Source organism: Pezoporus flaviventris, unplaced genomic scaffold, assembly GCF_033815535.1.
Source record: "Pezoporus flaviventris isolate CSIRO_AGI_PZ_B2104156 unplaced genomic scaffold, CSIRO_AGI_Pfla_v1 ptg000006l, whole genome shotgun sequence".
NCBI classification, from domain to species: Eukaryota; Metazoa; Chordata; class Aves; order Psittaciformes; family Psittacidae; genus Pezoporus; species Pezoporus flaviventris.
This window is the reverse complement of record NW_026892554.1, coordinates 11505542-11519184: the sequence shown is the minus strand read 5'-3', so window position 1 is coordinate 11519184 and position 13643 is coordinate 11505542. Positions and strand designations below refer to the sequence as shown.

General features: G+C 37.7%; 1 protein-coding gene across 2 annotated transcripts in view; it reads right to left on the bottom strand.

Annotated features, from left to right (window-relative positions):
* Positions 1 to 13643, bottom strand: part of FBN1 (fibrillin 1) — a 152253-nt gene that overhangs the window by 55417 nt on the left and 83193 nt on the right. For both annotated transcript variants that reach the window (XM_061446884.1, XM_061446885.1), the window contains exons 16-23: positions 11543 to 11665; positions 10142 to 10294; positions 9081 to 9134; positions 8170 to 8295; positions 4899 to 5024; positions 4123 to 4242; positions 3030 to 3167; positions 1985 to 2035 (exon numbers count right to left, since the gene is read on the bottom strand). In XM_061446884.1, coding sequence (XP_061302868.1) covers positions 1985 to 2035; positions 3030 to 3167; positions 4123 to 4242; positions 4899 to 5024; positions 8170 to 8295; positions 9081 to 9134; positions 10142 to 10294; positions 11543 to 11665 — 891 coding nt within the window. The remainder of the gene's footprint in view (positions 1 to 1984; positions 2036 to 3029; positions 3168 to 4122; positions 4243 to 4898; positions 5025 to 8169; positions 8296 to 9080; positions 9135 to 10141; positions 10295 to 11542; positions 11666 to 13643) is intronic.

Here is a 13643-nt window from a genome sequence, read left to right as displayed (position 1 = left end):
TACAGATTAAAACAAACTCCTTATGAGTGCACACAGAGTTCATTATGTATATATTTCTATATTTAAGTTGCAAATTTAGCACTTTTGGGTAATGATAACTTGATTAACTGTGTTAGCTTGGCATAAATAAATGTTTAGTAATCTAAGTGTGAGGTCCTGTGTGAAAAGCATATGCTTCACAACTGCCTTTAGGAAAAAGCCTCCATCATTACATATGGCCCAAGATGAAGCATGACAATTTTTAAGACAGGAGAGGATAAGAACAAGAAATGAGAAAAGAATGAATCTGATAATCTACAGCTGAACACTCATGTATAGAGTAATCAAGAAGTGGGTAGACTGGACCTGCTAGGCCCCCAGACATAACTCCTGGTGTGAACAGACTCTGCAACTCTCAAACTGCATGGAGCAGGATGGAGGATAAATTTGGGGTGGACATCAGCAGCATCTGCCCTTGATTAGCTATAAGTAAATGGCCCATATTAACTGGAAGACAGGAAGTAAAGCCACTGACTATTAGAAACCACTGAAACACTGTTCACAGCCTGTGAGCAATATTCCCACTGACAATTCCAGGGCTCACCCGTAAACTAGAGGATCATTGCCAATTTAGTTTGCTTATTCCCTTGCACAAGGTCCATTACTCATTTTACATGGGCTGTGTATTGGAGAACTGAGTATCACCTTTTGTGAACTAAAATTACTCCCTTGCTCTGTCTCCTACTTGCCAGTAAATTTCCTAGAGATCTTCTCCTGTCTTGAAAAACGCTTACATTGGTTGAAACCCAAATATGGCTTCAGTATGTTAGAAGCAGGGGAAACTACTCTAAAATATCTGGGGCTATCCAGGTCCCATTGAAATGGGAAAGATTAAAGTATGTAATAGATGTAATCCGAAGTGCTGGTAAAGGAAATGCTGAAAACAGTTATGTCTACATCTTGGAAGGATAAACTTTCCATCGCAGCAGGGCTGAAAATGTTCTAAGACTTTCCTTGTGAAGAGAGATAGGTGGGGCCTTACACACTCCAGAAAGTGTTGCTGAGGTCAGATAAGTTATGTACAGTGGGTCTGCAGCACAGACGTGCCAAGGTATTCAGTCATCATTTGGAAAGCAAAGAGTATGTGTGAGGGTGTTCCTCTCTTTTTTTATTTTAGTTTTTGTTAAGGGAAAAAACAATGTTTCTTTATGGAAGCTACATATGGGAGTAATTTTTAAAAAATATTTTAACTGCAGTGTCATGTCAGATGTTGTCAGTCAGGATGACCCACAGCAGTTTGAGACTCTCTGTGCTTCTGCATGTTATGGAAATACACAGTACTTTTCCACAGGTCCAAATCAATTTAAATGAAGATGAAATTGGGTGGGACCTTCAATTCTCACAGAATAGTATGGAGTCATCTCATACCAAGCAAAAAGCTACACATTTAAGAAAACTTTAACCTTTTCTTTAACCAAAGTTTAATTGTGTCCCGATATATTTTTTCTTCTTTTTTCATAATGAACCTATGCTTTGGAATGTGTTTGATTTCATATAATGTTGATGGAAGAAAGCCATGGATAAGGAAAAAAACTCCAAACCTAACCTTCATGTGAAACATAGTCTTTAAAAATTCTTTTTCTAAAGCACAGTAATGGATTGTCATACCTGTGTATCAATAATGCCATGTTTTGTAACTAACATAAGATGCATATTTTGCCCAAATAGGTTATTCAGTTAACAGTATTTGAAGAGAGAGAACCATCTTCTTATACTGGTAGACACTATATTTGCAAGTGTGTACTTTGAGATAAACTGTGAGTATGTAGGAATGTTAAACAAACTGAAACCAAATTCATCTCTGACATAACTCCAATGAAGTCAATGGAACTACACGAGGTAAGAATTTGGCATAGTGTGCGCCTATGCTAAATTAACCACTTAAATCAAAACACTGGCACTTTTTCATTCAAGCTCTGATTTATGTTAAGGCAACAATAAATACCTTCACACAATGTTCCTCTTATTCTTGAATATCCCTTCTGACATATTGGGTCTGTAAAACAAACAAAAGTGAACATTTAGAACATTACAGTCCAAAACTCACCATTAACTTATTGTGCTAAACTGATCATGTGAACTATTATCTAGAGTTTGTTGCTATGAGAAGTCTGAGTGCTTAGACAGTATCTCAGTATTTTCTGAGATAATTAAGAGATAAGATGGGGCAACTACATAAACTATTTAGACTGTCAGCCATTATCCTCTTCTGCTTCTCATGTGTCTTAGCTAGCTGACTCAGAAGTGGTTATACAATTCCTGCTTCATCCACATCAATTAATTAATTTAACTTATTCACAGCACATTACAGCCCTATTTACCATGGATGAGGATGAATTCAGCTAAGATATACAGAGGATGAATTTAACTAAAGATTTGAGCAACACAGCAGCTTTCAGCATATAGAAATAACAAGCCACACACATTTCTACATTCATCAGCTCATCCCTGTGTTCCCAGCTCATCCCACAGTTCAGTCTAATTATCAAGTGAATATGTGGAGACCTCAACCCATTTCTTGATCAACTGTATGATTCTCTAGGTCACCAGTTAATCTACAGAGTATAATAACAAGGGCTACTCCCTCTCCTCCATCCATTACTACACCAAAGATCTATTTGTTGCAAACATTTTCTTGGGAGCTCTGGGGAATATGCATCTATTGCTACATCATTAGGAACTCTAGATCACTAATTATGACAAACCATGGTAAAGTAATGCTGTAAGTTACAGACTGTAGGTGTGGTCCCTTCCCTTCAGAATATAAACTTGTAAAATCTTCACTATAAGACCCAGAGTTAGAACCTTCAATAGGTACCTGCTACCCCTCAAACATTAAGATTTCTCTTTTTTTAGACTGAATGAGTGCTTGGTAATGGAATAAGTAAAGTTACGTGTCTAGCCTGTGCCCAAATTTCTATGACAATAATCTGGACCAACCTCAGAATAGGAAAAAATCCTAGGCTCCTGAGGAAAATGAACAGCGTTACCTCGTTCACATGGTGTACATGGGCTTCCCCAGGCAGCACCCAGCGAGGAACAGCACTGGGACTTCAGAGTTGCTCCATTGATATTTATTTCGCATCTTCCATCCACTATGTTCTGCCAACAGGTACCCTTAACTGTCTCTGTTTGGGAAAAAACCCAGTGTATTGTCATGCAGATCATTTAGCATTATACATTAGTATATTTGCAAACGTGTATTTAACCATGAAAAAGAATCATCCTTTCATTATAACTTGCCACATCAGATATGAATTTATTTTAAAAGCTCTTAATTTATCCTTCTCTATGCTGGACTGTAGCCTGAAATCATCCCAGCACAGAGCCCTTGCAATTCCTAGTTTATGTTTATTGACCTTAACAGGGAACATCTCAACACCATGCAAGACCTGAGTCATTGTATTTATTATGACACAGATTAGAGGCACATGCAGAAGAAAAGGGTAGATATGAACCCTTGCTAGGTATTCCATTAATCTATTCAATCCCTCAGACTGGATATCTGATCTTCCTATCCTGGGAGTGGCAGAAGATAGCCAAGGGTCAGACAGAGCTATAGTTCCACAGTTTTCCTCAGTGACTCAGCAACAGCTATAAATAATTGTCCCTCCAAAACAGGTAATGGAAAAAAGTTCACAAAGTATCCGAGTCACAGCACTGTCCATGGCTGCTCTTCTACAGCAGTTGTACAAAAAACTTACTCATGCTCCATCTCAAATAGAAAACTGGCCTTTCCAGAGAACAGAACTTAATGAGAACCTGCCCATCCCTCTTGCAGAGGAATTAAGTGGGTGAGCATAGTCCTGAAGAAGTAGTCTTAGCATTTTAGTATTTGTTACCAAAAAAAATTATATCTCAAATTTGACATGGAAGCACACCATGCTCCCAAGTGTTAGTCACGCTTTATGTACTCACAGTAATGCTGAGAATAAAGACTTTCTTAATGTTGTTTCTGTAATATTTCCCACTAAATTTATCTACACAAGGGTTTGGGTTCTTTTTAATGTTTTCTAAACTTGGTGTACAATACTTGTATGTTGCTAGACATTTTCAAAATAAAATCTTAAGAAGAAGAAATACCTATGCAGATGGTTCTGGTTGTATCCAAAGTACTTTCAGGAGAACATTCACAAGCGAAAGAGCCTGGTGTGTTTTTGCACACCCCATTAACACAGGGGTTAGATTCGCACTCATCAATATCTAGAAGAGAAACACTGCCATTAGGGCCAGGAAGTTTGAACAACAATGCATATGGCCTTTTTTAGCTTAGGAAAAATAGTGGATGCTTTTCTCATGACTAGCTTTCTTGGTATTCTGTTTTTCTATTATGAGACTCTTCACAACAGACTAATGATGCCCTAAAGACACACTAACACATTAGGACATTAAAACATTGCACTTGGAAACAGCATCTCATTTTTCACTGATACCCAGCTATTGCAGTGCTTTTGATGATGGACTGTGTTGTTTAAATGATCTAATACACATCCTGTCTGTGGATCAGAAAGGGTTCAAACTAGGAGCCGTCTGGCTCTGTTCTCCACACAAGATAACAGATTTGTAGAACTTGGTTCTTCTCAAGTTTTTCTCACCCTTAGCACAGAATGGCCCTATTGGTAGCAGTCAATAAGGACAGTGCTAGTACAGACCTAATACAGGCTATTCCAAGAGGTTATCTAATGCTTTCATTTTGGCCTTGTCTCTCCTCATTGCCCTGCTTCCCCCCTTATAATGCCTTTACTTTTTTTTTTTTTCAGTTTACATTATATCCTTATCAAGGTTCAAAGTATTTCTGGCACAATCCGAGAACAATCCAAATTAATCAAACCAGGAAGAAATGGAGTGTTACCAGTTACCTTCACATGTCTTTAGGTCAGGAGTGTATACAAATCCTTTTGGACAGGTGCAGGTGAAACTTCCAGGGGTATTTCTGCATTGCCCATTGTCACAAAGCAGCATATTCAGTGCACATTCATCAATGTCTATAATGAAAATCAAGAAGTTAAGAAAGAAAGCATTTTTGGAATAGAAGCCAAGACAGAATTTCCCTCCCAACAGCCACATTTCTCTATATTAGATTATGGAGAGAGAAGGAGGAGACAAAGAAGGGCAAGGGGGAGAAGAGACAGAGAGAATACTCACACGCATAACTTGCACTAAAGGGTTTTGTAGATTCTTTTAGCAAACAGGCTTGGAATTATTTCAGATGGAAACGACCATTCCAAATATACTAACAATAAAGAACCCACTTACTACACCTTCCTCGTGAAAACTATCAGTGAAATGATGGGAACAACGATAAGTTATGTAATTTCAAACCACATAAATATTACCTAGAGAAAACTTAATGTTTTCATTTTCTTTTTTAAACAGGGAAAAGTAAAAATCCAACAAAGCCACAGCCTTCTTGGTAAATTTTTGTTGACTTTTTCCTGAGCTTTATTCTTTAGCAGGCTGCTTTGCTTTTGTAAGAGCTTGTACCTCCTTTCTACACATACTCATAATACGTGACAGCCACACCATGGTTTAAAGTTAAGCTGGGAATCACACTTTCATCTTGCCTATATTGTGGAATAGGTCTCTGCAGTCTTTGATTCCCCACAGCAGCCCCCAGAGTCATGAAAGAAATGAAGAGGATTGGTTTGGAAAGTTTGCTGGTCATCCTGGTCTCTAAATCACCATTTTTTCCAAGCTGGCTCTGAACTGTCTTAGATGTTATGGTTAACAAGGCCAGTGTAAGTCTACATTTGCTTCAGAGGAGAAAAATTTAAATAGAAATACTAGTGACAAATTTCAAGCACTTTGGAACACCTGTATTCATTAAGAAAGAAGTTGCAAAAAGGTGGCAACAGCCATGCGTGGCAGGTGAAGACCAGGAGAGACCCTGAGAGCAGACAGGAACAATTGGCTGGGTCAGAGAGGCCTCAGAAAGTGTTGAGAGAAGTTGGGAAGACTCAGAGGGTCAGCACAGCAGCTGGGAACAGCAAAAGTACTAGGAAAAGCAGGGAGATTTGCAGAATAAAACAGACCATGTGGGAAGCTTCACAGGAGTTCAGAAAAATTGAGAGAGGGCCAGGTGGAACATTATGGAAGAATAGGAAACAGCTGTGATGGAGCATGGATGTGGGCTGCAACAGGGTGGGCTAGGGAGCAACTGGAAAACTCACAGATGGATGGGGAGAAGAGAAGGGATGCCATAAGCTACAGGCAGACACTGAAATGGGACGTGGATAATTAAAGCCAAAGAAGCAAATGGGAAAATGGGATGAATTACAGCATGACTTTTATCAAAGTTAGATCAACTCTTATTTTTTAAAAAGTAAGATAATGGATAGTTTAGACTGGGATAACACAGATGACTTAAAACTATTTAGGTTTAAGTAGAGAATAGAGAACCCAAATAAAATTATTATGTAAGCTGGAAATACAGGAAGGAATTTAAGAACTTCAAGGTGGCTCCAGAGCTGGCTGAAGGAGAGATTACAGCAGGGTATATTAAAAAAGGGGAGTAATCACAATAGAGAGAGGATATTAGCAATGCTTCCAGGAATCAGTCTTGGGACTGGTCCTATAAAATATTCATTGCAATTCAGAAATAAGAAATGAATGGGATCAAACACCGTGGACACACTAAGCTGGAAGTTATTACCAATATAGAGAATCATGCAAGGCTAAATTAAACTTGACAATATGAATGAGAGAAGTAAGAGGAAATATAATCACCAACACTCAAAACCTTGCAATTAGGGACCAACAACTATAATACGCTATAAAACAGAACTCATCAGTTGACGGCTATGGAAAAGAAAAAACTCTGGATGTAACTCCCAATTAGTTTGACTTCGATCCCAAAGTATAACATGTATTTGAAGAAAAAAACGAATGGACTCTAGAATCAATTTAGGCAGGACATTCCTAGGGGCAATGGAGAATTGCTGGCACCGCTATATGTGGCACTGGTCAGACCTCATCAGAACACTGTAGACTGATCAGATCAACTGTGTTCAAGAGAAGGCTGCAGCCTCTGCTTTCATGAAAAGACTGAAAGCATAGATTTAGATAGTTTTGCCAACAGTTTGACAAAGACTATGATGATTCTTCATAAATATTTTGGGGATAATTGCTGACATGCTTCTAAGTCAAAGGATAATATTAATACTACATCAACTGGTAATAAAATGGTCACAAATAAATTTTAACAGGAAACCAGAAGAATTTTCTAATCAGTTGTGTAAAAGGGGTCTGGAGCAATGCACCAATGCAGGAGTGGGAGAAAGTGGAAAACTGAAAGACTCTTAAGTTATGGGCTTCAATAAGGCTGTGTAATGGAACAAGAGAATTGCCAGAATTGAAGATTTTAACAAGAGTCTGCAGGCATCTGATGGGATACTTTACACCCCAGATAGTGAGATAAGAGACTGAACTGCTATTTATTTGAATTCTTATCTCATGCCACAGTGCCTCCCACAGGTCACCTCTAAGGAGCAAAAAGAAATTTCACGTTTTCTGTGATGAAAAATTTGGCTTCCTTTTTTTTTCACTTGCACAGCACAAGAAATCAGCCCTAGCTAGAGATCCTGTGCCTTCGGATACTTCCAATGACAATAAATTTTCTTATGCCTCGCCAGTACAGTTAGAGTTAAACCAATATTCCTGTCTGAAAGTTGAAAGGGAATTTTCCTCAAAGTCAGAGTTGGAAGAAAACACGTAAGCCTTCTGTAGCATCAGTTGGGGGGTTTACATAAATCCCCTGGTCTTGGAGGCACCTAGCAGACTAGAGATCCTAGATCCCTACTGTCAGATTATAATTGCAGGGTCTGGCCTCTTTTGGTTTTTTAAAGCATTCATACTGCAGAGTGTGTGTTCAGTGGACTTAACTGAACTGGATGTTTATTGCCTGGTTGCCAGTGATTTGAGTCACTGACAGCAACGATCCCTTACAGCCCCACAGTGGAGGATTTTATGAGCATTGCAAAGCACTGAAATTAAAACAAGACTTCAGCAGAAACATCCAGAAATATCAGAAGATCAGCTTAGTGGATGTGATGAAATACTGAAAAAAAAAAGAGGTGAAAGAGGATAAAAACAAGCATAAAACTACAAAATAAAAATTAGGAAAATTCGTACCAATGCAGTTTTTCCCAGTTGAATCCACTTCATATCCAGGGTCACAAATACATTTATATGTTCCATGCAGATTCTCACACCTTCCATTTGGACAGAGATCAGTATCCAGTAAGCACTCATTAATATCTATACAAAGGCAAAAAAACCCCATGTAAATATTGACAATCAAGAGGAAAAAAAGCATCTCTTTCACACCTGATTTTAAACCATCTCCAGGCCAAAAACATTTAAGAGACTTGACAATGTAGGTACAAACTGGGGTATTAAACTGGGGACTTACATTTAGAGAGGCACATGTACTAGTAGTCCCCTGTATCTCCTGATTCCATAGCATTTCCAGATGGCATCACTCTCCAAAGCATCAACATTCCTCCTTTCTGAATGTTTTTCCCTCTCTACTGCCAACAAATCTACTAGTGAGCATTGACTGATTTGAAAGTTTGCAGTTTCAAAGTTCTATGACTACAGAGCTTTTATTGCCATCATTTGCTCCTTTGTAATTAACCAGACTTGGTCAGCTTGGCCTTTTTGACAGATAAAAATATGTCAGGAAGCTCAGTGTCAACGTGGCTTTACTCTTCAGGATGATTTCAGTTAGAATGTGCAAATACGATTTCCGTATTTTACTTCTAAGTCATATAGGTAATAACGCTTCTCTAAACTTTGCCATTATTTTGTAACAGTAATCACATACATTCCATGGCGTAAAAGAGAAAGCTCACTGGTGAAATGGTATGCTCCACTCATTGCACCCTAAATTATTCTAATGTGTTACAAACAGCTATTTGAATAAGCCTTTCTCTCATTCTATTCTGCCACCATCCCCACCAGCATGTCTAACAAATCAAGGATATCAAGGTAACACTTTTAGCCAGAACTCCAATAGTTTGAACTACATTAAGTGATCTTACCGTTTCCTCCTGCAGTCATGCCAGTTCCACTGCTGCACAGAGCCTGATATTCAGCTGGAAATATATTAAAATACTTAATGGAATGCTCTTTCTTAGCTCATTGCTTTCAGCATCATCACTTACAATATGCCAATTAATTATCTGAATGAAATAACATGGCTTTCAATTATTCTAAAAACATTAATAGCCTCACAGTATTCTGAACCTGTGAAACATTTTAGCAGATGCAGTGTCTGCATGTGCTCATGAAGATGGATGAGTAAAAACTTCACATCATGAACTGAGGCATTCAGGAACAGACATACACTTCATGCTAGCCGTCCTACAGAAATGAACCATAACATATTCACAGCAAGATTCTCCAGAACACATATGTCTAAGCTGTTGCTCAAGGTGCACATTCAAAGTGACCAGGAAAAGGTTTTCCTATAAATCTAGTCCATATTTAACTCCATTTAGCAGGAGTATCTTCAGGAGTTCACAGCAAATCAAGGATCTCTTATCCTTAAAAAAAATAATTAAATATGTATTGAAGTATCTCAAATGTCTCAACTACTCCTAAGTTCAAGCTCTTTTGAGTTTAGAACAATTAACAGAATAGTCAGGCAGATCAGAATTAACTGTTGTCATATAGGTCAGCATTTTCCAATATATTTGCACTTCAGTAACTCCCCAAATAATTGAATTGCTAAAATTAATAAATAATAACTATATTTATAGAATTAGCTATCTTCTACTCAAGATGTTTCCATTACTAACTTAAAAATTACATTTTTTGTTATCCACATCTATCAAAATTGAGGGTTTTGTTCGAAAATCTGTTAATGCATGTACCAGCTCTGGACCCAGACATTGACATTTACTGTTCCCTCAAAAAATTCTCTCCTGCACTCTTCCAACATGCAAAGCAGCAGACTGCTCAAAATATATGATGTTACACAGCAATTTAACTGTCCTAATTTAGGGTGAAATTTTAATGTCAAACTGTATTTTGCCTTTCTAAAATTAGTTTATCAACATAAAGCATAGATTAAAATACGTACCAGTAAATAATGGCATACCTGAATTTTGTGCTGGGCAGGGCTGACAAGGCTCCCCAAAGGCATAGTCAGTGCTGGCACAACAGCACTCTGATTTTGTAACTGCACCAGTTAATGGCCTCACACACTGTCCCCTCTTGTAGCCACCATAGCATGTGCTTCGCATGTGTGTATCTGAGGAAAGAAATCTCTTAATATTGCCATAGCCACCTGCCATAAATTACAAGTATTAAATATAGCTCAGGTGTCATGAACACTGTAAAATAGCTATCAAAACATAACCTCTTTCACCATTTCTCCATACTTTTCACCCAACTATACCCTCGCTCTACTCGGGACAGGAAATTCTTTTTTCTCATGCTCCAAAGAGTTCAGACATACAAACTAGTTACTGCATTTAATGACCTAACATGCACTAGTGAACTACTAGGGGAAAAATCATATTTAACCTTGAACTAGCAGGAAGCCATGGGGAAAAAGGACAAAGACTCTGCCGCATGACAAGGACATTACTCACTTGTAACTTGACAGGCCTAGCTGCGGGATCTTAGAGCTAGAACCAAGTATACCTCAAAACTTCCAAAACAACTCAGTACTGTTTACTTTATTCTCACAGTTAGAGGACTGATTTGATTTTAACAAGAAGTATCTGTTCTCCCCCTCCCAACCTTATTAGTTGTCTCTGATTCACTGAGGTTAAAATGACCACTGGCACAACACCCTGGATTAAGCCCACTAAGGTCATACTAAAGCTTTTCTTTTCATTTTATACCTGAAAGAAGGGAAGAATAAGAGAAAAAAAAAACCCAAACAATTTTCATTAAAAACAAATCACAAAATATGCTGTCATTAAAAGAATATTTTTCTTTGCTTGTAAAAAACAAACAAAAATTCAGTAATCCTATTGAAGTGTCTAAGATTTAAAATGTTTATCTCTTCAGGTCCAGGTGTGACATTTCTCACTGTTTAAAAATGGCCCTTAATGGCTGTCAGACACATCAGTATTTTAAAATCAAACACCTCAAGTATCTTTTGCTTGTAGAGAAATTGGCAGAAGTGAAAAATCGGTATCTCCACTTTAAAAAGAGGTGAAAGAGTAATTAAATCCTTAAGCTTAGTGAGAAATGAGGAATTTTACATTGGCAGAAATGGGGCAAATTCTCACCTATTCACCTCCAGCAGCACTATGCTGTATAGTCTACCTGATTTTGTGATATGGCCCATGCATTTTATTCTCTTTAAGTGCAAAGTAAAAGAAAAAAGAGCAAAATGGGCTGTTACAGTAAATATCCACTGTAACTACTATCTACCAATCCATGAACAACAGTAAATTCTACATTCAAACTTGATCTGTCAATCAGTCTAGCATTAATGCCTTAACACTGGTTAATTGGGATTTGCCACACTTTAAGCTTGTCTCACCAACACACACGCGCCCGTCCAATCCTACTGCAAGGCCAGGGAAGCATTCACATCTGAAAGAGCCATCAGTGTTCACACAGCGCCCGTTCATGCATATTCCAGCTGTCTCACACTCATCGATGTCTGTTGGAGAACAGAATGAGCTTTATTAGAAATTAAATTACATAGTATTCAATGCCTGGCTGAAACTTGCATTTGCGCAGCTTATTTTCAATGTGTCCTATAGAAAAATATCAGGTGTAAGTGGAAACTAGTTCAAGTAAAGGTTTTATTAGGAATAATGATTAATTCATTCTGTGAAATAGCAGAAGAACACGCAAAATTCAGGAGAAATAAACAGAACAATTTTACTCTCCTTGGAAATCAGAAAGGGAGTACAGTTTCCTAACTTGCTCCCAAGAGGTACATATTCTGATTTAAGGGTCATTCAGGCAAAAACATAATCAGAGGAAGGAGGAAATTGTGATTGCTAAGACAAAGGACTTCTGCAGTGTGTACCAGGGCATTCCCTTTCTGTATTAACAGTTAGTTCATGCTGTAAGAAATGAGTTCCAATAGCAAACTGATTCTTTAAGCCCATCTATTGGATGCCTTTACATGACCACCACAGAATTTCCATTCTTCCTGTTGCGGGTTCAGTTTTTGGAAGTACATCTGAATCTCCACAGTCAAACCCTCCCCGCACGTAGCATCTCCTAGTGATCTGCATGACAATTGGGTTTTCCTATCAGATGCTCATTATAGCCCAATTCATAAACTTTCAATGGACAGATTGCATGCCAGTCCAGAAAGGAATTTGTTAATGATTTGAGCCCTGAGTGATTGCTGAGCACAAGCTACCATCTTTGCCCAACAACAGTACATTGAACAATAAGGCCTTTTGCAATGAAATACAAGAATGAATCCCCAGAATATTTGACTACCACAAAGGGATGTTAAATTTGTAAAAAAAATTATATAGGCTGAATATCTTGTTACTAGTAACATCATTCTCCAGATACAGAGAGCATGCCATTATTTTATAAGTGATTAAGAAAAGGAGAGTTAAAAATATTGTTTGGAATTATGTATAACCTTTATAAAATAATCACTTCATAACAACTCTCCATAATATATACAAGAGACAGTGTGTGTGACAATTTCCTTTTTTCTGACCTTAAAAGGGCAAATTGAGAGTGAAACACCTCTGTGTTTTACTTAGTTTGTGTTGTTTGGCATAAAACATGGCTTGTATGATCCAAGATTCCTTTTTGAAACTGCATTTTAAAATAGAAGTTAAATTTAAGTACATGGGCTCATTCATTTCTATTTCATCCTGCAATCTTTTGTTCTGTTTTGGACAAATCTTAAATGCTTTTTCTCCACTTTAAATTTAGTCCTTTACTCAGTGCAAGTGAAAACAGAGCTCGGACTTCAAAATGTGCCCAAACGATTTAACAGTGTAAACAGTTATTTTGTTAGACAACACTGAGCTCCTTTGACAGATACAAGTTCTCCTGAAAGGAAAGAAAAAAAAAAACAACCCAAAGCTTTCCTTTTTAAAGGTTACTTATAGAAACAGGCAGTTACTTTTTTCCTTTTCCTGTAGTTCATTTGCAAAAAAAAAAATCTTGTAAGCTATTAAGGGGAGAAATGCGCAATCCATTTTCTTTTGCACCACTTTATAAATGTGTTGAAAATACTGTTATAGATGTTTCATAGAAAGGTAAAGTAGGTCACTTAGAATTGTGCTGATAGCTGAAAAACTGGCTCCCATAAAGATGGGGTAAAAAGCCTTTGCTTTTACCAGGGCTGAAATTCCAGTAAATCAATTGCACACGCAGGCAGAAAGTCCAAATTCCTGACCTTGACAAGGCTCTGCCATCTTCCATGGTAAAAATCGTTTGGATGACTTCAAAAATACTCGTTTTTTGATTTTTGCCAGAATATTCCAACCAGATTCTGGAAAACCAACTAATGGACTCATTCTCCGTGTCCAATGAATTTCTGCCTTTTCTGCTTAGCTTGCTCAGTAGTGCCAGCTGGGTACACCAAGTTCTCTAATTTTAACCAGGAAAAATTTACTCAGACTACTAAACCACCACTTCCAGTTGCCTTGCAA